The sequence below is a fragment of the Protomyctophum parallelum genome, assembly GCF_964188405.1.
Source record: "Protomyctophum parallelum genome assembly, chromosome: 7".
In the NCBI taxonomy this organism is placed as follows: Eukaryota; Metazoa; Chordata; class Actinopteri; order Myctophiformes; family Myctophidae; genus Protomyctophum; species Protomyctophum parallelum.
In genome coordinates, this window is record NC_139705.1 from 33,702,546 (window position 1) to 33,728,785 (window position 26,240).

General features: G+C 43.3%; 3 protein-coding genes across 4 annotated transcripts in view; 2 read left to right on the forward strand and 1 right to left on the reverse strand.

Moving 5' to 3' along the window:
• Positions 1 to 6,671, forward strand: part of LOC310861897 (guanine nucleotide-binding protein G(I)/G(S)/G(T) subunit beta-1-like) — a 48,160-nt gene extending 41,489 nt beyond the window's left edge. Inside the window, exons 10-11 of the mRNA XM_083769615.1 lie at positions 2,560 to 2,673; positions 4,256 to 6,671. Coding sequence (XP_083625741.1) covers positions 2,560 to 2,666 — 107 coding nt within the window. The 3' untranslated portion in view covers positions 2,667 to 2,673; positions 4,256 to 6,671. The remainder of the gene's footprint in view (positions 1 to 2,559; positions 2,674 to 4,255) is intronic.
• Positions 6,672 to 10,498: 3,827 nt separating this feature from the next.
• On the reverse strand, positions 10,499 to 13,285 carry LOC310862045 (general transcription factor 3C polypeptide 3-like; the record flags this gene model as incomplete). Its single annotated transcript, XM_083769782.1, has 1 exon — positions 10,499 to 13,285. One exon carries the CDS (start codon positions 13,283 to 13,285, stop codon positions 10,499 to 10,501), a length of 2,787 nt encoding a protein of 928 aa, XP_083625908.1.
• Positions 13,286 to 16,595: 3,310 nt separating this feature from the next.
• The window catches only part of LOC310862348 (NAD kinase-like), a 33,366-nt gene continuing 23,721 nt past the window's right edge, over positions 16,596 to 26,240 (forward strand). Inside the window, exons 1-3 of one of the 2 annotated variants that reach the window (XM_083770209.1) lie at positions 16,596 to 16,631; positions 18,603 to 18,729; positions 19,582 to 19,756. In XM_083770209.1, the coding sequence (XP_083626335.1) occupies positions 19,599 to 19,756 (158 nt within the window). In that variant the 5' untranslated portion in view covers positions 16,596 to 16,631; positions 18,603 to 18,729; positions 19,582 to 19,598. Of the gene's footprint in view, positions 16,632 to 18,602; positions 18,730 to 18,797; positions 18,996 to 19,581; positions 19,757 to 26,240 lie in introns of those variants that run through there. The other variant, XM_083770208.1, reaches the window with a different exon arrangement.

Below are 26,240 nucleotides of genomic sequence, written 5' to 3' on the forward strand. Positions count from 1 at the left end.
ACCTTTGGTCTTGAGCAGATGGTGCTCAAGACCACACCATTTGGGAAGACCACTGATTTTATATATCAGTACTATGCACACACACCCATTATCCAATAGGCCAATTATAACACACACACACGCGCGCGCACACACACACATGAAGAGATTGTTGTGCCAGTTTAAACACTTTCAACTCAGTGCCCATGTGTTGATCTGCAAGCTCGAATGCATTGTGTGTGTAGATCATCCATTGTTTTTATTTCTAAATATGGGAGGAAGCTTTATGGCTATTTGGGCATCGTTGGCATTGGACAGGTTTGGGAACTCCTGGTCTAGATGTGCAGTAAAGGAGCAGGCTTTTAGAATGCAGTATTTTGACTTTTGGCATGCTGTATTGCCAGTATGCAGGAAGGTTTTTTTTCTTCTTCTTGCTAGAAAGCAGTACAGTCAGCGATCCCAGGCCTCCTGCTGAAAACCCTGTTCTCTCTTAGTTTAGAGTGACATTGGTTAGACCAGTCATTAGTCCTACAACCTATCTCAAACCCTCACCCTAACGGTTACCCTAACCTCCCACGGGGCAGCACACCTGAACCTAACCTTAACCCTCTCCCAACCCTTAACGCACACCTCACCAACCTTAATCCGGTCGTTTTAACGCACCCCTCACCAACCTTAATCCGGTCGTCTTAACGCACGCCTCACCAACCTCATGTCTAACCAATGACTAGTCTAAACTAAGTATGCACCCCAGAAAGGGCCTATATTTTATAACTATGAGAGCAGAATGGGTGCAGTAGAAGGACTGCTGCAGCCTCCTCTACCCACAGCAGAATGGGTGCAGTAGAAGGACTGCTGCAGCCTCCTCTACCCACAGCAGAATGGGTGCAGTAGAAGGAGTGCTGCAGCCTCCTCTACCCTCAGCCTCACCTGTAATAAGAGCGGAAGCGCCCCCTGCGTTCAAAACATGAATACTTTACAGCTATCGACCGCATAGTATGTTGTGAATCAGATGAGAGACGCATCTAGGGCAGGCTGCTTCCAGATTATCCGATTATCTGCAGATGTATCTGATCCAACTTACCGACCAGGGTTATTGGCGTTTAACTTAAACCGAAAGAGAAATGTCATCATATGTAGCTTCCGGAGTTAGTTCAGTCAGGTGCTGTATACTCGAGCTCAAGGGACATTAATATATTCGAGGGGTTTATGTGCTGCATTTCTACGTGGGTGTATACAGTGTTTGCAAGACCCACACGTCATACGCTGATGTGGCAGTCAGCTGACCAATGAGGCCGGGTATTTAAGCTCACCTAAGCCAAATTCCAATACCCAAAATCCGCTCACTCGCACTCGCTCACTCCAGCATGGAGGTCGCATAACGTCAGTGCCGAATGTAATCGTTGCAGTTTGTTTATTAACAGAGTTCAATCCAGCGGTATTCAGGCCACGTATTTAAAGACCTCCATGTAAGTTGTGTGAAGTCCACAAGATAAGTAACATATTTCACCAGCTCACCAATTTCACCATAATTTGCCATGCTGGAGTGACCGAGTGTGAGTGAGCGAGTAGCCGAGATTTTGGGTATTGGAATTTGGCCCTAGACTGCATGCATTCTTCCTGCCTTCCTCTGCATATGGTTCCTGGTTGTTGTTATGCACTGTTTGCTCCCACCGCCACCCCAGCACCACCAGTGGGCTCTGTTATTTCTGTTCCCCATGGGGGATTGTTATTGTATATCTATCTCCCTTTATGTTTAATGATGGTGTTTAGTTGTGCCGAGCAGGGAGAAAATTGCAGCAGAGCCGAACGCCAAGATAATATATTATATGCACACTTGTATTCTGATTCTATAATAAATATTGGTTAAATCTATTTGTGAGTTATCTGACTGAACTGATACTAAAAGAAAAACTAAAGAAAGAAACTAACACTGAAATGTACGCTGTAAAACTCAACTGAAAATGATTTTACTGCATGTAAAATCTTTCTTTCACCGCTATGTCATGAATTCATTCATTCATCCTATAATCCATTTAGCTGAACTGAAAAAGGTACAAAAAAAAGTTGAAACATAAGACGACAGTTGCTGTGATGTGACAACATTCCTGTCATTTTCGTCCTATTTGAGGTGTTCTGCATCGTGGTACTTCTAGGTATATGCAGAGTTGACTTGATTCTGAACAGGCCTATTTAGGCTGTATGGATAAGGCTGTATGGATAAGGCTGTATGGATAAGCCTAATTGTTTCCGACAGGCGTCAGGCGATAGCATGGCGGAGACTATGTTTTCGCCTCCGTTCGTCTGTCTACCAGCTAATCACTGCTGTGCTCCAAAAGTAATGTCACACAAAATCCATATATATATAATTATTTCAGTAAACATGGGTATATCGCCACATCTTTTTTCCTCATCATCCAAACTGATGATCGTTGAGTACACTGAATTTCCCCCGAGATTATCTCACCATCATGGCTGATGACGGCAACTGTTTTTAAATGTGTTATGAGCACGGGTCGTGGCCCAGATGCATCTGACAGCTCTCTCACTCTATCTCTCTCTCTCTCTCTCTCTCTGCAGGTGTCCTGGCTGGGCATGACAACCGTTGTAGCTGCATTGGTACAACTGAAGACGGCATGGCTGTGGCAACAGGGTCCTGGGACAGCTTCCTCAAGGTCTGGAACTAGTCTGAAGGTAAGCACCACTCTCTGCATTCCTCATGCAAACTTTTCACCCACAGAAACCATGTTCAATCTCTCAGTATCACCAACATTTTTCAAACTCCCTTAATTAACCACAAGTTCCATGATTTATTTTTTTATATGCTTAAATCAGACTTCTGAATAACAGATATTAAGGGGGAAAGAAACCAAGAGAGACATTTTGGTGCATTAGTCTCAGTGTTGTCGAGTAACTTAAGTATCTAGTTACTTTCAGTAATATTACTTTTTACCAGTAAAGTAACTAGTTACTTTTACATTTTGAGTAAAAATGGCGGTGTGCGGGTCTCTCCTCTTCTCTAAAACGTTTGCTGCTCTGCCAGGACCTATACGCACCTGCTGTAAAATTAAACCGGGTGTGCGGATGTCATCTCTCTAATGATGAGTAATATAAAAAAATATATTTACTATATTTACTAGTTACTATTTTCACCAGCCTGTGGGTTTGAGTGTTTATTTATAATGGTAGACTGGGTTGGGATGGAGTTGCTTTGCAGGCTGCTGATCCGATCTAGACTCTAGAGTGGATACGGAAACAATGTGCACTTGTGTGAATTATCAGATGTAGAAGGGCGGGCCTTAAACCGCCCGGAACGTGGAACAAACTGGGTAGTGTAAAACTCAAAGATTGCATTTCATTATCATATTGAGCCCAGGTGTAGTTTTCATTTAGTCTGTAATTTATGAATTCATACACAGTAAAAGTCTTAGTGTACAAATGGAACCAAGTGGACCCATCATGATGTGTACAGTTGTACACTATAGAGTACACTTTTCAGAGTTAAATTAACAATAAGGATTTCACAATGTAGGCTGCAGAAAACTGCTAATGTTGAAAATGCAAAGTAAGACTTGTGGGGACGAAAGGTGCTCAATGGCTCCAATGTATAGTTATTATTTAGTCACAAGCTCTCAAGACATATTTAACCACTTTAACTGTGGCTTTCCACATTTTTCAAAAGCTAGCTTGTGAGCTTGTAGATAGTCTATTTTGACTCTTTTGACACTCTTGCAGAGTATTAATTTAAATATGGAGATATAAAGGCCCAACAGCGACGATATGTAACACAGTGGTGAACTTGATATATACTGTATTTTGGCCAGCCTTTCTTAGATGAGCTCATGATCCATAACAATGAGTTCTCGAGGACAAGGTGCACTAAATGGAGCCCAGCCTGTGTTCTTGCTTGTGCTGCCATCTGGGGGATGAAAGGGTGCAACAGCATGGACACTTGTTTTCATTGAACCAGTGTAATCTTTCAAGGTTTCTTTAGGCTAATGTATACTTTGTAGAACATCTACAACATATTTTCAACAAATTTCAAAGCCTATCAACGCTCTTTCCAGTTGAAAATACAGCTTTTGTCCTAGTATGGCATGGTGACACAGATGTTTTGACAACACATGAACTGGCCTTTACCCTTTTCTCCGCTGCAGGGAATAGAATCTTCATTTCTCATTACTTAGATTTTTGCAACACCTGCTTGAATACGACTTCTCCTGGTAATTTATGTTTTAGAGATATTCTACCAATTTATTTTTTATTTTTTCCCCAGGTGGCGTTCAGACTTGGAAGACCATTCCAACATCACAACGTTCGATTTTTATTGCATATCCAATCTCCTCAAAACACCCACGATACTGACTCCAACCCCCACACCCCTGAAGAAAAACAACCTGCCACTGGCAAAATATTCTCTTTTCTCTCCTTGTCATTTAAAAGAGCACAATTGTCTACTCTATACTCACTCAGTTTAAAAAAAGAGGAATCCAGTGGGTTTGAACATGGAACAGAGCATTCCTCCTGGGACCATCGTCTGGTATCATAGTAAATAAAATATGAACACTCACTCCTGTCCTCTCAGCCCCACCTCTGTCAACACCGCCATGCAAATGTGTCAAGCCCAACACACACCGTCTGTGAAGCGGGTGCGCAGCGACGCGGCACAAGCGTTGCCGCGCGGCAACGCCTGGAAGATAGAACAGTGGCGTATCTGAGCGTCGGGCGAGGCGTGAGCCCACGCCAGCGCGCGTCTGACGCCGCTGGTGTGGGATAGGTTCATTGAAAATAATGGAGGCGGCTGTTTTGACGCGCGGCGTTCACAGACGGTGTGTGTTAAGTACTCTGTTTTGAGCGAAGGTTATTTTTACACGTCGGTGATCTAACCCAATAGATTTTTGCCCACATGTTTTATTTTTGTATTTAATTTTTATTTATTTTTCTCAGAGAACTAGATCAGTGAAGTCGCATTTAAAAAATTGGGATGGAAAGCTTTTGTTGTATATCTCGTAGTCTTTACCACACTTCTTTTTTGTTTGTTTTTAAGATTCTGTTGGTAGATTAACAAATTAAAAAGAAGGCAAGTTGTGTTTTGTTTTCCTCAAATTCAGCTTTATCCACTGGAGACTAAAAAAGAGGAGAGAATTTTGAGCTTCACCAGGGAGTCCTTGAGCCACATTTGGGGGTCAGGCCCTTATGTATATTTAATTTCTGGGTTGTTTTGTTTTGTTCCCGCCCCCCCCCCAGCCACATTCCCCCCCCCCCCCCCCCCCCCTCTAGTCCACAAATCGTTGTTTGCACAAAAAATTAACTTTGCATATATAGAGTAATGTTTAAAGAAGTTAACTAACCAAGCACATGCTGTTTATGATAACGAATGCTAGTTTTTAAATTGAAAAACAAGACATTTTAATCATTCTTTCACCTTTTTATTTTTTTATTTTATAAAATGTTTTGGTCTGATGACGATTTAGAATAATTAAATGAAGATTAACCCATCAGGTCATAATTTATTTCATTGTCTTCTTTCCTTTTTTATTTTTTATTTTATTTCTTCTCTGTTGACAATGGTTAGGAGCGTTGATGTGAAAAATTCACACTTCTTTTTTGTTTGTTTTTGGTAGGGAGTACCTCCACTTTATGCCCCAGGTTTCATTCCGGAGGTCTCTGTTTTCAACAGAGGTGCCCATTATTCTGTGCTTGGAAATGCAGTTAACTACTCTGTGAATGACATGTTGTATAAATCAATGTTTGAAAATAATGATATTGAAAAAACATTTAAGTTAAAAATGATTTTTTGGTTGTCTGCCATCGGTCGGTTAACTCTTAGAATCGCATGCTGTAGAATTGCTTAAAGGTGCATATGGAATTAAGTCCTTTTGATGTTTTTCTTTAAGAAAATGACCTGTTGAATATATGATTGCAATGGTATTTATATCGGGGTTTCCTTTTCCCCCCTATTTTTCCTTTCTTGGGCTACTCTGTGCATACATGATTCAATTGAAATGTCAAAGCTATGCACTTGAGAAGCAAACACCGCTACATAAACGGTTACTTGATACTTGGTCCATACTTGGGAGGGATTCCTCAAATTAAGATGTAATATAAACATTTGAATTGTATACACGTACATGCAAGCATACACACATATGCATTTACACAAGCATACACAAACTCAAATGGAACAAATACAATTTCATTCCATCTGTAGCAAACAAATTCCACTTATGAAGGAAAAAAAAGCATTTTATAACAAACAGGTTTTTTTCCAATCCTTTAATAAATAAATAAAATGAAGAAAAAAAACTTGCAGCATCTGAATGACAGAATATTGTTTCCTTCTCGTAAATAAGAGACGCTCTTTCTTTAGCAGTAGTGGCATTTTTTTCCATTCTGTTTCTTCTCTGCGACATTCTGTACAAAACAATGTGCTGTAATAGTGCGTTAGGCCTGGAGTTGGCAAAACAAATACAAATAAAAATACATAAAAAACATAATTAAATTCCCCTTTTCCTTTTCTCTTTCTCCATAAAATAACTGTAGAGCTCATGCACCCCTGCTCTTCCCTTTTCACCTTTTGTATTTAACTTTAAAGTCAGTCACTCAGTGTACAACCGAAAGCTGGATGCAAGATAGAAACTATATTAAAATGTACTGTTATTTAAGATGTAATAAAAAGCAGTTTGAGATGACTTACTGTGTTGAGTGTCATTCCACTGGCTTTTCCACTGTTAGGAAATGTTGCAACACTGTATGATATCCTAATTACGTTCAAGTCAAAATTGTATTCACTGTTAAATCAGTTTGTTTCTGTTCCATCATTGGGTAGAAAGACAGGTTTGGACTTTGTCTTAGTATTGATATGAAGTATGTTGCACTTATGTGCACTAGAATCCACACGTTTTCAGTCGCCCAGTAGGTAGTACTAGGCAGTGGGCACCATTATATTTATGGTGCATATTGTAGACAGACGGAGTAGGTTTGTTTGTCGCTCCTTGTTCAGTTTGTGTGGATGCAGGCCACATTCCTACACTCGGGTTCAGGCGTGTAAACTGGAGTCCTTTACGCTGTGTTACTTTATTACTTTATTTGTTTATTTGGACAGGACAATGCATATGAATGGACGTCACATGGACTTAATACACCGGATATAGCACAGTTGCAAATTTTCACCCGCAGTCCTCACCGGAAACAAAACGGAAAAACAGTGGAATACATTTACATGACATTACATAGGGAACACAGCATAAAAAAGAAATACACCTAAAATAATCATAAATGGTTGCGGCTTTGGTTTTCAAGCAACCATTTTTTCAGATTGTATTTAAAAGAGGGAAATGTAGCACAGTCCCTTATACGCAGAGGAAGGCCATTCCATGCTACACAACCCTGTACTGAGAGGACATTTTGGCCGAATGTTGTTTGCCGGTGCGGCACTTCGCAGTCTCCTCGAGTTGTTGCTCTGGTACTGATTCCCCTATCGGGCTTTCGTTTAATTAATTCACTCAGGGGGGGCGGGCACAGACCATGTAGGGTCTTGTATATGACCCCGCCCTTTTTTAAATTTTAAAATTATCAAAGCTAAAAATATGAGGATGTTACAATGATGATATGAGCGGGGATTCCTGTCAAACACCTTGAGCGCACTCTTGTAGAGCTGTTCTATGCAGGAGTAAAGGTGAGTCTGCCCAACTAAATTATTTGATCTTTCGAATTACGCAAATGAGAACCCATTTTAGGGTTCTTTTAGGCAGCCACCAATAAGCTGAAAAGAAACGTACTCCAATAACAATTTTCAATTTAAATCCCTTTTTTAAACCGTTTATTTTAATGCATTATCCTCGTCTTTGCCAAGACAACAGGCCGGTGTTATGTCGGCAGGAAGGAGAGTATAACGCTTTATGTTCATTCTCGGAGGGAAGGTGAGTGTGAAGGTGACTAAAGCCCTAACCACACCAAAGGGTCACCATGCAACTCCTTGGGTCCAAACGGTTGCAAGGAGTTAACGCTAAAACTGTCTTGACCCTTTGGTGTGGTTTGGGCCATTGAATTCCATGCGTTGAATCACTAGGGTGAACATGGGTCAATGTGCAACAAGACATATCACTCCGCAGGGACAACACTAAAACCTTCTTGACCCGTTGGTGTGGTTAGGGCTTAAAGGTGCTCACTCTGTCCAACAGAGGTCACAGTCAGTGACAGTCCCACATGGTGTGGTGGTGATGGGGAGGAGGGAGGGAGGGGGGGGAGTGTTGGGCACCATGAGTTGTGCTGGGATATGGGCTGGAGGGCTACAGTGAGGCCATTAACATCAAACCTGTTGAAAAATAGGTTGCCCTCCACTGGTCGGCTGGTGGATTGCTTGTGGCTTGTTCTTAAAGGACCACTTTTCAACCTATCTATAATAGGTCCTCACTAATAATCATGATAAAATGGCACAATTTTTTAAGCAGATTTTTTTAAACAATATTTTTTCACAAAAATGTTTAGATTTTTATTATTGTGAGAACGATGGCTTCCATTTTCGCATTGCAACTTTTCAGGACTAGAAAGCCTGCAGTTTCTGTTATCTTGGATTCCCCATCGATGATGTCACTGGTGGACGGGTTTCTGAACTGCCCACAGCCCTCCTATGAACACAGACACAAAATGTTGCCATTTTATCATGCTTATTATATGTTATTAGTGAAGACCTTATATGAAGATAGGTTGAAAAGTGGCGAAGTGGTCCTTTAAGACCCTTCCACACCTCATGGTGCCACTCCCTCCCTCCCTCCTCCCCATCACCACCACACCATGTGTCCTGTCCTCTCTCATAGTGCAGCTCACAAACTGATAGAAAGTGGGCAGGGTCTTTGAGAGTGATGCGTGGTTGAAGTCACCTGACACTGCCATTAATGCAAATCATAAACAGCATTGTCATTGATTGATTTGAGTTGATTATGTCGTTAATCGATTAATCGCCGTTAAGAAATGAGTCGGTTAAAGACTTTCTGTGAATGTAATGCTTTCTGCGCGTGTGTGTTGCCGAGCAACGCAGTACAGTACAGCGTATGTAAATGGGTCTGGGCCTGGCCCTGCATTGTCAATGTAAGGAATATAATATGCCTTTAGTATTATTTCTGTATATCAGCAAAATGCAGATTTGTATGTTAGACACTGAGGGAAATTAAGATTCTCTGATTTATTTTTACAAAAACGCTGCTTATCAACTAATCGATCAATAAGCTTATCAAAACTTTATTATCAATTAGCTATTAATGCATTAATCTACAATTCACATCCCTAATTTGAATATAAATATTCTGAAATTGACGTCCTTGAGCTGCTGGTGGCATGCACAAGAAGACAGTGATCACCCTGGTAGTTTTCAAAGATAAACTATGCAAACACACGCACGCACGCACAAAATCATAACACTTTTAATACAACTGTGTGAATGAACCATTATGAATAAGAAGATGCAATGAAAGTGCCTTTTATTCAACACAGATCTAAACCTATATTCAGCATAGAATATTATTTCAATAGAATATGTATTTATTATTGTTAATATATATTATTTTCATATAGAATATGTATTTTAATACATTATAGTCTTTAAAGGTATATTCAGTGATTTCACTTAATTCAAATATCACTTATTTTGTTTGTTTTGTTGTGATAATCCTCCCAACTATAGAGTGTGCTGGCCATATAAGGAGTTCCTCCCTGCCCCCAGTTAACCCCTGGGGGTCAAAAAACCTTAGGTTTCGTTTTTGGCTCTCTATCCTGATTGGACGAAAGGCTGGGTCCCACAGCCAAAAACGAAACCTAAGGTTTTTTGAGTGAAATCACTGAATATACCTTTAATGTCCATACAAATGAGCATCGTGCCTGTCACAGACATGCAAACTCAGTGCAGTTGCTGCCGGCCGTTCGTTGGGTCACCTCAGCATCACGTTATCATTCACCTGATTCACTTCATCCAATCACACACTCATTCCATCTTCATACCAGCTATTTAAACTGGAAGTTTGCACTGCAGTGCTCACTCAATCTGCTTGCTTGTTTGCTGCTGCACACACTGATACTGCTGTGCTGCTGTCTGCTTAAACTTTTACTGCTCACTCCACCCCAGCTAACACCTGTCGTTTTGGATCTGCTGTTTAGGTACGGGAGATTCGGAGTCCCTATGTTCGAGAGTCGGGACTGATGCACTTGATCTGAGTACCTAAAAAGCAGAATCAATTCATCGCCAAACCATAATAAATATATTGCTCATTTTATATTCAATAAATATATATTCCATCCATTCTTGAGTTGTCCTAACTGAACTGTATATGACTACGGTACAATGCATAATAATTAGTGTTTACTTATTCGTGTGGCTGTCAAAGGCAACCAGCTATAGTTATTGCCAGACTATATTCTAGACAAACATTCCGTATAAACATTGTATGACGTCATGTGGGTCAATACATCATCATCATACATCAGCAACCACATCTGCAATTTCCCCAGAATTGCACATTTCTAGTCATATGATGCAGTGGGTTCTGATAAGTTGGCAGGCCATTTCTGTGTTGCCACTGGCCTGGTAGATGAGGGACAGATTGAATGCAATCTCCCTCCTCAGATCCACCTGGTCAGGAGGGATACCCTCCAGTGTGGGTGCGGGTAAACTCAGGGCCTGCTGGTAGTAGTGTATAGCCAGGTGCACCAGGCCCATTTCATGCAGGGCTCTGGCCAGGTTGTACATGCTCTCCTGGCATGCTCCCCGTAACTCTACGTAACGCCACAGGAAGGAGAACCCCTGCACCAGCAGCAGATGCCGCTTGGCGACAAACTTCTGCGAAGCCATATGGAAGAAAGTGAGGCCCACGAACAGGCTGTGGAGAGGGTTCTTGGGGTCCGTGCGGAAGGCCTGCACGTACTGACCCAGGGCGTGCTTGAAGCTGCCGGACACCAGGGCGTTGTGTCCACAGAGGACGCACAGAGCGAGGTTGTCCGGGTTCTTCAACATCAGCCGCATGCAGAAGCGGTGATGACGCTGGTCCTGAGAGTTCAACGTCACCTGGTTGAAAACGTTCCAGAGCTGAGGGCATTCCACCTTGTCCATCAGCATCAACCTGATGTAGTCGTACGCCCGCCGGTAGTTCCGGTCGAGGAAGGCGGCCGACAGGCCGAAGAACTCCAGCTCTTTCCTCTTGGCTTTGTTCTCGTAAAAGACGACAAGCTCCATGGACGAGTCGACCAGCAGATCGGCCTCTTTGTAGCGCTTCACCTTACATAGTGTGTGCACACAGCGCACCACCAGCTGCCACCAATCCTCCTTGGACATCGTACTGGTCTTACCCATGATGTTCTGATAAGCGACCTCCTGGTCATCGACGTCCGACGGCATAGTTTTGAGCTTCACCAGCTTCAGGCGATGTTCACCTGAATCGGACGTTGACCGCACACACACTCGGGCACGCTGCATGGCTACCTTCAGCAGCATGGCCAACATGATGAGCATGGTGTCTATGTTTTCCTGTGCTTTGCCCAGAGTTTGCAGCAGAGCGGAGCGTTGAAGTAGCAGCTTCAACTCCTGCTGAGTGGCCGCGGAGTCCTGGGCCAGTGTGTCAGGGTCATACATGGGTTCCAGGGCCTTCAGAGCATTGTCTGGTTGGCCCAGCTGCTGCTGCAGTGTAGACAGGCAGAGACGGGCTTCAAGGTGCTGGGGGGCCATCTGCACTACCTTGCTGTAGCTCTCTGCTGCCGTCTCGATATGACCTAATGCCTTAAAACACTCTGCGTGTCGAAGCCAGACCACAGCCAGGTTAAATTTGGGATATGTGACCAGGTCAGAGAGGAGCGGCTGGGCTGAGGTATACAGGCCCTCCTCCAGACACGCTTCTGCTACGCCCAGATACAAATCTCCTACGTCCTCTGGACTCTGCTCCATTAACTCTGTCAGCAGTGCTTCCAGGGGTTTGAAGATGTGCTCATGTATGAGACAGACCATTAGTTTGGCCCTGATGTCCACCGGTACAGAGTCTGGGATCTCAATCTCCTTTATTTCTCCAGGCTCTTCTACCACATCTGTCGTCAACTCCATAGCCTCCTCCTTCTCTCTTTCTTCCTTCGTACTCCTCAGCTCCATCTGCACTGACGTGTCTGCTTTACCTTCTTCCCTCACCACCACTATACCACAGAACTGGACCATAATCTGCATGGCTTTGCTGTGTTGGCGGTCGGCAATGAACAGCTCTGCAGCCATGTTGGTGAGCTCATCGGTGACGAGGTCAGGGTGTCTGTATAACGCATCCTCCATCACACCCAAGGCAGAGGGCCGGTCATTACTCTCATAGTACCTCTTGGCCAGGTCTTTGGACAGCCGGATGAAGCTCTGTCCGTCCTCCATCGGCAACAGCGACAGGATGCGACGGTAGCCGTCCATGCACTGCTTGTGCTCTCCGAGCTGCATGTAGAGGCTGGAGCGCTCCCACAGGAAGCGCACGTTGGTTGGGTCGTACTTGATGGCCTTGGTGTAGCAGACCACGGCCTGCCGCGAGTTCCCTAGCTCCAAAGACATCTCCGCCAGTTTCACCCACTCCTCGCAGTCTGAGGGGTTGAGGTGAGCCGCGATCAGCCCAAACTGCAGCGCCTTGTCCATGTCCTCGTTGTCTTCATAGATCATGGCCAGGGTCGAGAAGGGCTCGTGGGCCAAAGGAGCCTGCCTGATAATCTCCGTGCACATCAGGATGGCGTTGTCCTTCTCTCCTCTGGCATAGCGGATGTTGGCTTCCCCCATCAGGCCCCGCAGAGCCCGGGACAGCTTGCTACGATGACGACGCTCCATTTTTCTGTTCTCATGGTTCAGATCCATTTCCATGGCGAACACATCCCCCACAACTGGCTTCTCCGTCGCCTCCTTCTCCACCTCATCTTTCTCCTCATCCGTCACTTTCTTTCTCCTGCTTCGTCCGCTTCGCCTCTCCCCCCCACGCACCACCTCCTTCACATTATAGTCCTCGTCTTTTTCATCGTCAATGTAGCTCAGAGTGTCTGACTCGTTGTCGTCATCCTCGTCCTCGTCTGAAGACGGCTGCTGATCACCATCTTCAAACATGGAGGCGAATGCCTGCTGGACCATAGGGTCAACTTCCGCCTCTACATTCCCCGTTTTCCTGAGGTTTTGGCCAGAGGTTGTGGGCTGAGCATTAGCCCCCTCCCCATCGTCACCTGAAGACGGTCTCGCTGATTCCTTCGTCTCTTGTTCTCTGGTTTTGTCGAACTCCTCAAATGTGATTCTTCCCTCCAAGTAGTCTATGAGAGACATGATATCACAGCTCCCTGCTTGTTATTAAAGCAATAATTTAACTGTTACCAGTACACCTAACACATGGAACTGTGACATCAGCACACATAGATCCTTAAGAATAAATAGATGAAAGAAATGTCAGAGCCACATTGAAAAACGACCAACTCCCCAGGCTGATTGGTTGAAACACTTGCCCATATATGGAGATCCCCAAACTCTCCCATGTTGGTGCATCAGTGATGTCATAGACTGAGATTGTTTAGGTTGATATATGGAGATTGGAGATGCCCAAACTTTCCCAAGGTCACTGTCAGTGATGTATTGTATATATATAATATTTTGAAGTATTTAACTTTTAATTTTCACAATGAAAATTCAAGGTAGTCGAATCATGCTGAAAACTAGCCCAAATATGGAATCATATGTCATAGATATGTTGACTGACATCATAGATTGGCTATGCGATCAGATCAGATTCAGTCTGATCCGATCAGGTTACGTTGTGTTGCCTGAATGCTGCCCAGGCTCTGGACAGGGCCCAAATTAGCCGATTGATCACACCTGATCACCCCTAGATATGGAGCTGGCCTGTTATGACATCACTATGACGTTCTGACGTCTGTATAGACTCCATCTGGAATGTCATAACAGGTCAGCTCCATATATGGAGATCTAAGGGTTTGAGGTTTGAGGTCAGATGAGTTGCTGGCCGGCTCCATATATGCAGATCTAGGTGATGATCCAGTCTTCTCGGTTATCCAGGGTTAGATGAGGTCAGTGTTGTGATGTTCATATATGGAGATGGCCATATATGGTGGCGTGACGTGTCACTGTGATGTCACCAGGTGTGACCATACTGTATAAGGCCTGACCATATATGGAGACGTGATCAGATGTCACGTTATAGTCACCCACACCTCCATATATGGTCACGAGGCGTGACCATATGGAGGTGTGGGTGACTATAACTAACTGACGGACGGGAGATGCAAGTTTTCATAGTAGCCTAAATGCGACCTATGGTCGAAAAGAATTGCCCTGTGGCCAACCACACTCAAAATGAATTCCACACCACAATTAGTCAAAATGGAGGTATTATAAGGCCAGGTACAGGACTTGTCCAGTTGGCCTCAAGGATGAACTGATTAGAAGTAGGTGGTTGAAGGTCAAAGGTCAAGGTCACTGTGACATCATGTCTGTCTCAACCTTGTAAATGTGAAATGCCCTGAGGGAATTACATGGCCATTTTGACATACATACTGTATGAACAGACACAAGGTTGTGATTACCTGGAGTAAACACAGGAGGGCAGTAATGTAGAGTTCACTTTATAAAATAAAATAACCCTAGATAGGCGATACAACAACTGCTCAAATATGTCACATAGCCCATAAACACAACGATGCACTGAACATCATCTTTGTCAACCCAACCGTACAGAAAACACTGGTCACATACCATAATGACTAGAGGGGAAAAAGTGACCACGAGTTCCTCAGCGCCTAACAAATGATCTTAGGTTTTGCCAACTAAAATACATTTTTGTTACATGTATTAAATTCCCTCACCATTAGTAGAGCTGATGTTGCCATTTGTCGCCTGCCAGCCATTCATTTTGGCACATTACACTCACTGAAGCAATACTCTCTCAGAAGTTCACACGCACGCACGCACGCATGCACGCACACGCACACACACACACACACACACACACACACACACACACACACACACACACACACACACACACACACACACACACACACACACACACACACACACACACACACACACACACACACACACACACACAATTCCAATTAAACTCAAAGGCCAAAGCAAAAGTGGAACATTATACAATCAAAACGAAATGTATGTACAATTGAAAGTCAGAGTATCCAATAAATCAATGTACCTGGTCACTATGCAGAATACACACAATGATTAGTAGTCTTTAAGGTGCTTGTGTTCCATCTGATATCCTTCTCCTATCACAGCAGCTCACAGAACTTGCTGCTGTGTTTGCACATATTTGTACTTCGCTCAGCAGGTTTTTAGTCATTTTTAGTCATGTTTGTGGGTGTGGTGAACAGGAATCCCAGTGGAATGACGGTTAGGAAATGTAGCTCAGTTTCCACTTAATTTTGGGTGCAGTGACTCGCAAGTCGCAACGCAAGACTTTCTGTACGTATATAGTCAAGATTTGTGGGTGTGGTGAACAGGAATCCCAGTGGAATGTATTATCTGTTTAGGGCAAGATATAGCATTCAAGTTTACTCTGCTTTTGGGTTGCTTCTTTCCAATGTGTCAGATAGCTTTCCTTTTGCTGTTTTATCATTTGGTTTAGTCCAGTGAGTTTTCTATCTGGTGGCTCTAGCTTCTGTTTGTGTTTCAGGACCAGGGCCAGCTGGCTGCGGGGGCATCTCTCTAGAGTTTCTCTGTGTGTTATGATGTGCATCTTTTAGGTGGTTGTACAATTTAAGTGCTCTCTTTTATTTTGATTGTGAGTGTGTATCGTTCTAATTCTGCCCTGCATGCGTTATTTGGTGTTTTCCACTGGATCCTGAGAATGGATTTGCAGAATTCTGTTGCAGGGTCTCAATAAGGGCCTTTCTTCTTTGCCCCACTCCCACTGTTTATATTGTATTTAGTTTCCAAGAAGAGCACCAGGAGGGGGTGGGGCGGAGGTTCCTGGGGGTCCCCGAACCTTGAGACCCCAAAGACGTCCCCAGGGGGGCGACACGATTCAAATGAGCCCACCCCCGTCCAAAACGGTAGAGAAATGACAGAGTTACCATTTCGGTACAAAAAAAATGCAGAATAGGCTACACACAATGATTAGTAGTCTTTAAGGTGCTTGTGTTCCATCTGATATCCTTCTCCAATCACAGCAGCTCACAGAACTTGCTGCTGTGTTTGCACATATTTGTACTTCGCTCAGCAGGTTTTTAGTCATTTTTAGTCATGTTTGTGAACAGGAACAGGACAGAACAGGAATCCCAGTGGAATGACGATTAGGAAATGTAGCTCAGTTAATTCCACTTCATTTTGGGTGCAGTGACTCGCAAGTCGCAACGCAAGACTTTCTGTACGTATATAGTCAAGATTTGTCTTTGTTTTGGGTCGATCAAAGCTAGTGCTCAGGTATTCTGCCACAGTGTATTATCTGTTTAGGGCAAGATATAGCATTCAAGTTTACTCTGCTTTTGGGTTGCTTCTTTCCAATGTGTCAGATAGCTTTCCTTTTGCTGTTTTATCATTTGGTTTAGTCCAGTGAGTTTTCTATCTGGTGGCTCTAGCTTCTGTTTGTGTTTCAGGACCAGGGCCAGCTGGCTGCGGGGGCATCTCTCTAGAGTTTCTCTGTGTGTTATGATGTGCATCTTTTAGGTGGTTGTACAATTTAAGTGCTCTCTTTTATTTTGATTGTGTGTTGAGTGTGTATCGTTCTAATTCTGCCCTGCATGCGTTATTTGGTGTTTTCCACTGGATCCTGAGAATGGATTTGCAGAATTCTGTTGCAGGGTCTCAATAAGGGCCTTTCTTCTTTGCCCCACTCCCACTGTTTATATTGTATTTAGTTTCCAAGAAGAGCACCAGGAGGGGGTGGGGCGGAGGTTCCTGGGGGTCCCTGGGGGTCCCCGAACCTTGAGACCCCAAAGACGTCCCCAGGGGGGCGACACGATTCAAATGAGCCCACCCCCGTCCAAAACGGTAGAGAAATGACAGAGTTACCATTTCGGTACAAAAAAAAAAAAAAACATTTTTTTTTTTTTGACAACCCATGACGAGACAAATGGATGAGGACAGACACAGTTTTCTTCATTTTATAGTAGGACAGGATGGATGAGGAGGATGCCTAGGCTAGTACTGCTGAGGACAAGCTCTGGTGTAGAGCAACACCGAGTCAGAGCTCAGCAAAGCTAGAGGGGCTCCTTGGCAGGTTGATGCTCCTGGTCTGGACTTTTTATTGTCTTAATAATAATAATAATAACTAGACAAAGTGCCAATCGGCACAGGTCTCCACCAGGGCAGGTCAGGTTGTGGCCTCATGGTGGCGCTATAACAGGCTGTTGAGGAAGATTTGGGCCGGAGGTTCGTGTTGGAGGGATGCAGGTACAATGTTTTTCCATGTGTGCATACATAAGTTGTATACAGATCGATGCAGTTATAGCTAAAAACAGGAATTGGCCTGTTATAGCGCCACCGTGAGGCTGATTTTGAGGAAAAAAATGTGGCATGTCGTCCTCGGCCTAGTGAAAATGTGCGTGTATAATTTAACGGAAATTGCACACTGTGTTTGTGATTTGTGGCCTTTTTTCGAAATGGACGAATCGTGTGAGCTTTGGAAGCAAATCTTAGCCAATCAGGATGGAAGATGGGAAATGGTGACGCTCCGTGTTGATCACATGACTATGGAGATAGTGTATAGCGATTTGCGTGAAATTTGGATAAAATCTGAAGGAGTAAGAATAGAAAATGTGTTTTACATATGTCGGCCTCCTGGTGGCGCTATAAAGAGCAGATGTGAAAAATTCCAGGCAAAGGTTTTTCCTTGGCCTCTAGGGAGTTGGCATACAAAGTTATCCACAGATCCGTGCAGTTAGAGGTAAAAACACTTTTCGGCCAGTTATAGCGCCACCTTGAGTCTGAGTTGAAATTGTTCATGTGGCATTTCGTCCTCGGCCTAGTGGGAATGTGGGTGCACAATTTCACGGAAATCACGCGATGTGTTCATGATTTGCAGCATTTTGTTTGAAACTGAGCACTCCTGTGAACTTTGGAAGCCAATCTTAACCAATCAGGATGGAGTCTGAGAAATGTGAAAGACCGGTTTCGTTGAATGGCTCTAGAGAGACTGTGTACCAATTTGCGTGATGTTTGGACAAAATCTGTAGGTGTACTGTGCAAAAACTTGTTTTGCACAAAGCGGCCTCCTGGTGGCGCTATAACAGGCCGTTCTGGAAAATTTGGGGCAGAGGTTCATCGTTTGATCCAGGGAGTGTGTGTGCAAAATTTGGCATCGAGCGGGTTAACGGTGGCCGAGATTAGCTGCTCACGGACGGACGGACACACACACACACGGACGGACACACGGACGGACGGAGTGCAAAACATACTCTCCCCCCATGCCTTCGGCCTGGTGGAGTCGAGACAATAATAATAATAATAATAATAATAATAATAATAATAATAATAACAACACAGTATAAAAACGGTTATGCACTTGCAGTCTTGCTCTTTTACATTCGGTGCATAAAAAGTCAAAACAAACGATATAATACCTCAGCCGTAACAACAGCGCCTACCCTACTGTCCAATGAATGACTCGCACCAGATCGAAGCAGCTCGTCCAACATGACGTCAGGTGCTGCTGCTCCGTCTGTGTAACACCGAGAGTGGCAACCTACCGAATTCGGTGACTCTGAGAGGAATTAGCAGTTACACTGCAAAGCACCAGATAGGTGAGAGAGACGGTTGAAAAGATGTACCGTTTCCCCACATTTATATAATATAACAGTGTGCGAAGAAAAAACAACTATTTATGGCGTGGTAGAATTGTATGGGTCACGAGTCTCGGTGTACCATTAGGGAATCAGGAAACTATGGGCTGACTGTTTACAGCAAGGAAAAGCTATAATTGTAATGATTTGAACTAAATGCATACAACTAATTCATGGAGAAGGCTCTGGTGACATTGTCGTGCTCCTTGTAACGTTGTGGATAAAAGGTTAGTGTTAAATACACTTTTTGGACAGTGTGACTGTCATAATAAGATAACTAAGTAGCCTGCTGGTTTACATGCTAGTTAACATTAGCTACATTAGCTATGATTTAGTACTAGGCTGTCCATCATTCAGGAGTCAGGATCCTGCACTGTAAAATCGCGTGTGTTGTTGATTCAAGACAAAGTGTACAAATGGAACCAAACAATGACCAGCAATGTTCTGCAAGATCGTTGCTGTCCTGCTGTCCAATTTCATGATAATGCTGACAACTGCAAAGAGCGGATCCTATACTTTTTTTATTGCACTGTATTGATACTGTTTTTTTTACTGTTTTTTTAAGTTAATCAACGAGACATCATCATGCACATGGAAAATATTGCACAGGGAAATATTTGGTGGCACGTGGCTTCCCAGTTCCCACTCTTCCCTCTGCTTTCAAGATATTTGAGATTAACACGGCGGAGTAAATCACATTTGCCCTTTGGTCCTGCGCAGTGTATTATTTGCTTTAGTTTAAACATAACATTGCCCTCTCTCCAGTTTCACAAATGAGCCAATCCTCATTGTTTGTGTGTGTGGTCTCCAAAGCTGCCTAGCCGGTGAACATGGACCGTGGTGGACGCGGAGAGGAGCTGGGTGTAGGGGGCGGGTCTGTCCCTTATTGCTGCGCCACCTGTGACGGTGGCAAAGTTCCCAACCATGGCCTTTCCCTCTGTACCAGGAAGACCAGGAGTCTGAGCACCTCCTCTGCCATAGAATACAGGTGAGTGTTGTTAATCAGTGGAATGCCATTTGTAACGGTATTAATTGCTGGGCATTGTTGGGTCAGCTATAGCCCAGGTCCATTGCTGGTCAGCACATGTAGGTGTAGCTTAATTTGCCCAACACTGGTTTTAATTATTTATTTGATGTTTTTTCCCTCAGTAAGAATTGAGGCTCGAATACCTGCTCCTCACGTGGAGTAAGCAATAGATAGCCTATTAGCTATGATTCACTGTTTTCCCAACACTGCAGATAGTAACAATGAATAATAGCTAATAGGCCTACCAATTAACTTTAATAGACCTATTGCTTACTCCACTATACATGCAGGTATTGGAGCCTCAATTCTTACTGAAAAAAAAACATCAAATAAAGGGCAAGTTAAGCTACATGTAGCTGACCCAACACTGTTGCTGGGGCGTAGTAGGGGAAAACACTCCTGTAATTGTGTTGGGAGCAAAAGGATACTGGAATATAATATCTTCTGACTACACAATGATGTCACCCGTTTGTTAAACGTCACTTTGACAAGCCTGTGTTCAGCTTCTGTGAGCCTAATCGTTAACGCAAAGAATCATAACTATGTCGATAATAATTTGAGCATCCATTCTGCACTGGTGGTGTTGATATGTTATAGCCGTGGTGGGCCATGCACTTGAGTTGGACTCTGAGGCTGATTCTACAAATGTCATTAAACACTTTCAATACATCTTCTATTTTTGAATAGCCAATGCTACAATCTAAAATGACATACCGGTAGATAAAAAAAAGTGTCATTGTGTGGACGACATATTACAGTGGGAGTTTTCCCCTCTTTTACATAAGACCTGTATGGGTGTATATTGTATACAGTTTTGACTGTCGCAGCAGAGAAAACAAAGGTGGGAAATGCACTGAATGCAGTAACACTTAACCAAAATGGAACATTGCTATTTGCTAGTGCAGGGGTAGGCAACTTCAGGCACGGGTGCCAACATTGGCAGTGGCACAGGGGAGGGTGATCAATGGCACACTGGCATAAGTGTGAGACAGAGATTTTTTTTTTCTTTTCATTCCAAAAAAGTTTAGCCAGTTAAGTTAAGTCCACTCACATCTACAAATTACATCCGGCACATAATTGTACATTTAAAATCCTAACTCATGACTGGGGATGGGAGATGGGTGGGTCATTGCTCTGAGTTTAATGCTATACATCCTGAGAAAATATTTCTAAGGTTGTTATGTGTATCCCATGGACAGTCAAAATCAGTAGGGAATATTTATTTTGATGTGGTGTCATAATTACATATGGCACACTGACTATCACGAAAATGAAAACATGGCACTTAATCTGAAAAAGGTTGCAGACGCTTGTGCTAGTGGATTTACAGCTTTCACATGTGAGACGTGGGAGAGCAAAATCCACTTCAATCAACTTTTACTGGAGAATTAAGAGGGACAGCACAGCAGTGTAGGAGAGTCGACACAAAAACAACACAGCACAGATGTTTCAGCCAAAGCCTTCATCAGTGTGCAATATTAAACACTGGTCAAGGCTTATGCCAAAACATCTGTGCGTTGTCTTTACTCTCCAATGCGGCCGCCTGCAACTTGTTAATTCCCTGGGGAAAGTAGATTTGTGTGGATTTTGTGCTGACTTGAGGTTTTATTGGATTTCCCACAGGTTTTACTCTGGTGTATGAACCATTAAATTCCTCTCTATGTTCTGTACTTTTTCAGAAGACTTGGTTGAGTGCAATGGTGACATTTTCCTACTCTTAGTTTGGATATTATGCACAGCACTGTGTTTGATCTTGTTATTATGCCATTCAACTACCGCTTCATTCATTGTTATAACCTACAAGTAGCTTGCCTGCTCTTTACAGACGGAGACCTTTATTAATCCTGTGTGGAAACTCGGGAGAGATTGGTTCATGTCTTAATAAAGTCAATTTTCCTATCTCAATGACGTTGTATACTATAGTTGAGGAAGTTTCATGTTGTGTAAGAAATCCGTTTGTAACAGAATTGTTGCAACAACGTGCAACAACCATCTTGTAGCAACTCGATTTATGTGAGGTGTTTATGTACATGATGTCGCCGAAAAGCAGCAAGGTGTTTCAATTGTGTCTGACCACCAGGTGACTCTGAGGAAACGTCAGTCATTTCTTGTTGTACTAGCACCTGAACAAAAGGCTTTAACTGTTCGAGCTGCTCCAGTGTCAGTCCCTTCTGCAACTGTTGTCCCTGCTTCTGTGACGCACCAGACTAGCCATATTAGGCTGAGGCGAGCGGGTAGACTCCCTTTGACCGCTGGGGATGTTGCAAAAGTATTCAGTGCACATCGGTGTGTTTGTGTGTCAGTGTTGGGGAATTGCTCAGGGTTATTCCATGGAGAAGTGAAATGTCCAGGGAGTAATTCTGTGCATTTGACACAACACTAAAGGTGTGTGTGTTGTTTCGAGGAGAGAAATACAAACGTTTCCCCTTTTGCTGATGAGGAAATGTTTACCACTGTTTCAGATGTTGAAATTAGTGAAGAATCATTAATTTTGTTGGAGAAAAAGAAAGGTGAAAAGAATGCTTTGTGCTGACACTGAGGCAGTTATGGTCTGCAAGTTGATCAAATAAAGTAAAATGATTTGTCAGATTAAATTATTTTAAATACTCATGGTTCAGGCTATGTTCAGTTGGCAAAGTACTATAATCGGATGGATTTGTTTCCTCTGTATTCATTTGTTGATCACCCACCATGAGAGAAGTTAAAAAAAACAACATCGTGAGACATTGATTGATTGGGCTTATCTAAGTAAGAATGAATGACATTTAGTCCTAAGCACCTTTGTAAATATGCAGAATCCAGAAGCTGAAGGGCTAAGGGGAGGATTTACCTTGGGTCCCTTGGAAAAACTGATTTCAACCCCAGGTTAGTATTACTAACGCTGAATAAGAAAATAAATAAAGGTATACTATTAACATAACAATCCAATGTTACAGCTTTGTGTGCTGTACATATAGCATGTTGTTTAAAGAAATATAACCTGCAAACTTGGATTAGTCATCAGCAATCACCTTTTTGTTTTTTATGAAACAGTCCCCTACAGACTTGCTTAACAAGTCAAGGTTGCACATCTGCTTGTAAGGTTTCACAAGATCATTGTGATGTATATTCAAAAGCTAAGCCACGTTTTACTTTAGAGGTAATTAATTACACAAATCTGATTTCAGGCCTCTTAACCCATTAAAACCAGGAAAGCATCTTTGTCATATTAGATTAGTGTCATTTTTAGATATACAAGCTTGTACATCTGCTATTTTTGAACATTTTTGGAAAAAGTGTGAGACCTACTGATTTTGAAGGCATTTGTAGAATCGACCTGATGTCTTAATGGGATGAAGGGATATTTAACTTTCAAACGAATCTCTCAAGACCGATTCTGCTAACAGAATGCATCATCAGCACCACGATCATAAACATGTAGCGTTGTTGTTAGTAGGAATACACACAGAAGCACCTGGGAAGAAGTGGACTAAGAAATGGCTAAACCAGAGTTCCTGTTTCTACCATAGACTGTAAAAAATATGGACAAAGCGTTCCCCGGGTCTAAAATGAAGCCTGAAATCCCTTGCATTCTAATGCACTGTAAGTCGCCATCTTTCAAGATCCGTTTTGGCCCAGCTGGCCATTGGCTGGCCCAGACAACGAGGCGGGACTTCCCCCCTTCTTCTCTGTTGGTTTTTATTTTGACTCGAGTGGGTGGGGACTCCCGATCATAGACTGTAACGGTAGCCACGCCCCTCAGAACATACGCGACATTATGGTAATTTCTTTTATAAATGGGACCATAATTTTCCAAAAAGAATATTATGACATTAGAAATGAGACTTTAAACTAGACAAAGTGCCAAACAGGTCTCCACCAGGGCAGGTCAGGTTGTGGCCTCATGGTGGCGCTATAACAGGCTGTTGAGGAAGATTTGGGCCGGAGGTTCGTGTTGGAGGGATGCAGGTACAATGTTTTTCCATGTGTGCATACATAAGTTGTATACAGATCGATGCAGTTATAGCTAAAAACAGGAATTGGCCTGTTATAGCGCCACCGTGAGGCTGATTTTGAGGAAAAAATTGTGGCATGTCGTCCTCGGCCTAGTGAAAATGTGTGTGTATAATTTAACGGAAATTGCACACTGTGTTTGTGATTTGTGGGCTTTTTTCGAAATGGACGAATCGTGTGAGCTTTGGAAGCCAATCTTAGCCAATCAGGATGGAAGATGGGAAATGGTGGCGCTCCGTGTTGATCACATGACTATGGAGATAGTGTATACCGATTTGCGTGAAATTTGGATAAAATGTGAAGGAGTAATAATAGAAAATGTGTTTTACATATGTCGGCCTCCTGGTGGCGCTATAAAGAGCAGATGTGAAAAATTCCAGGCAAAGGTTTTTCCTTGGCCTCTAGGGAGTTGGCATACAAAGTTATCCACAGATCCGTGCAGTTAGAGGTAAAAACACTTTTCGGCCAGTTATAGCGCCACCTTGAGTCTGAGTTGAAATTGTTCATGTGGCATTTCGTCCTCGGCCTAGTGGGAATGTGGGTGCACAATTTCACGGAAATCACGCGATGTGTTCATGATTTGCAGCATTTTGTTTGAAACTGAGCACTCCTGTGAACTTTGGAAGCCAATCTTAACCAATCAGGATGGAGTCTGATAAATCTGAAAGACCCGTTTCGTTGAATGGCTCTAGAGAGACTGTGTACCAATTTGTGTGATGTTTGGACAAAATCTGTAGGTGTACTGTGCAAAAACTTGTTTTGCACAAAGCGGCCTCCTGGTGGCGCTATAACAGGCCGTTCTGGAAAGTTTGGGGCAGAGGTTCATCGTTGGCATCCAGGGAGTGTGTGTGCAAAATGTGGCATCGACCGGGTTAACGGTGGCCGAGATTAGCTGCTCACGGACACACGGACGGACGGACGGACACACGGACGGACACACGGACGGACGGAGTGCAAAACATACTCTCCCCACATGCCTTCGGCCTGGTGGAGACAACTAGTGACTGGAAGCAGAAAGTATTCATGACCATGTTTATTAAGGTAATACAGTCTAGGTGAAGTTGGGCCCAAATACATGGGCCTCTATGGAGCTATGGGGCTTTTTGGGTCCAGTCCAGCGCCACAACAGGCCATTATATGAACTACCGATTTCAAATGAGGCTTCACGAAATATCTGGCTGACTGCCCCCCTGGTTTCTACACAGAAAAGGAGCCAGGTCATTTTCAGCAACGCCCTAAACAATAGAAACACAGACACACCGACATTAAAGCATGGGAGCTGACAACAGTCACTACTGTTGGTAACTGATCAGCTCCACTGGAGCAGTTTGGGGTTCAGTGCCTTGCTCAAGGGTACGGCAGTGTTGGGGGAGGGGTGTGACCATTCACTTCCGCACCTAAAATTGTCTTGCCGGTCCGGGTAATCGAACTGGAAACAATGACGCTCCTCTAAACTTTTGGCCACCGCTGCCCAACTCAACTGAGGGCAAGAGAGAATCCTGAGCGATAATTAGTTAATTACATACCGTACCCAAAGCCTTATTTATTTACAAAGACAAAATAGCCTTTGTATAATGCATTAGGCTAATTGTTAGTTAGATTGACATTACTGCCAACGAGGAACTGGACTGGAAAAGGAAATGCCATGCAGCTGGAATTATTTCTGCAGAAGGTTGCTGTTTTCCACTCTGTGTTTTGGTTCCTTAGAGCCTGGATGAACTCAATGTCTGGAATTTTACCAAACCATCCTTTGCAATCATGCAGTGCTACTTTAGCTTATGCAGTATTCTTCTCTCAACTGCCATATTATCCATGGATACAATTTAAATATGGCAATCCATTGAGTTCAAGAGGTGCCATCTTTAATTCTCATCACATTCTTGATACTCAGCCTGTATTTGCTCTGGGTGCGGGGAGTGATAAATGGCCAGAGAGGGTAGGGTATTAAGTGTTATCAGCCCTAGCTAGGGCTGATACGACTGTAGCCGACCATTCGGTGCCACCACATGCTGAACTGTCATTGTGAGGAATGAACAGATGTCAAACATGTTTACTGAGTTAATCAAATAAAAAAAATTGTGAATGTGTTGTGATAAATAAATGATTACCAGGGTAACAGACGTTGACACTAAGGGCTGCCCACCTGCTCCTGGCAGCTAAATAAAACACTAAGGGTTGCCCATCTGCTCCTGGCAGCTAAATAAAACACTAAGGGTTGCCCATCTGCCCCTGGCAGCTAAATAAAACTTTCGGGCAGGTGGAGTTTGCTTTCAGGTTGCCCGAGGGGGCAAGTGCTCATTTGAGAGGGGAGACAACCATCTATAAACACAACATGAGATATGTCTGGTCTAGTGTCTAAACACTATAATGTGCTATTTTCACGTGTGAAAGTGGATCTGCTCATTTCACTCATTCAAAAATGTTGTGGCTTTCACCTTTATTTTTTTAGGCC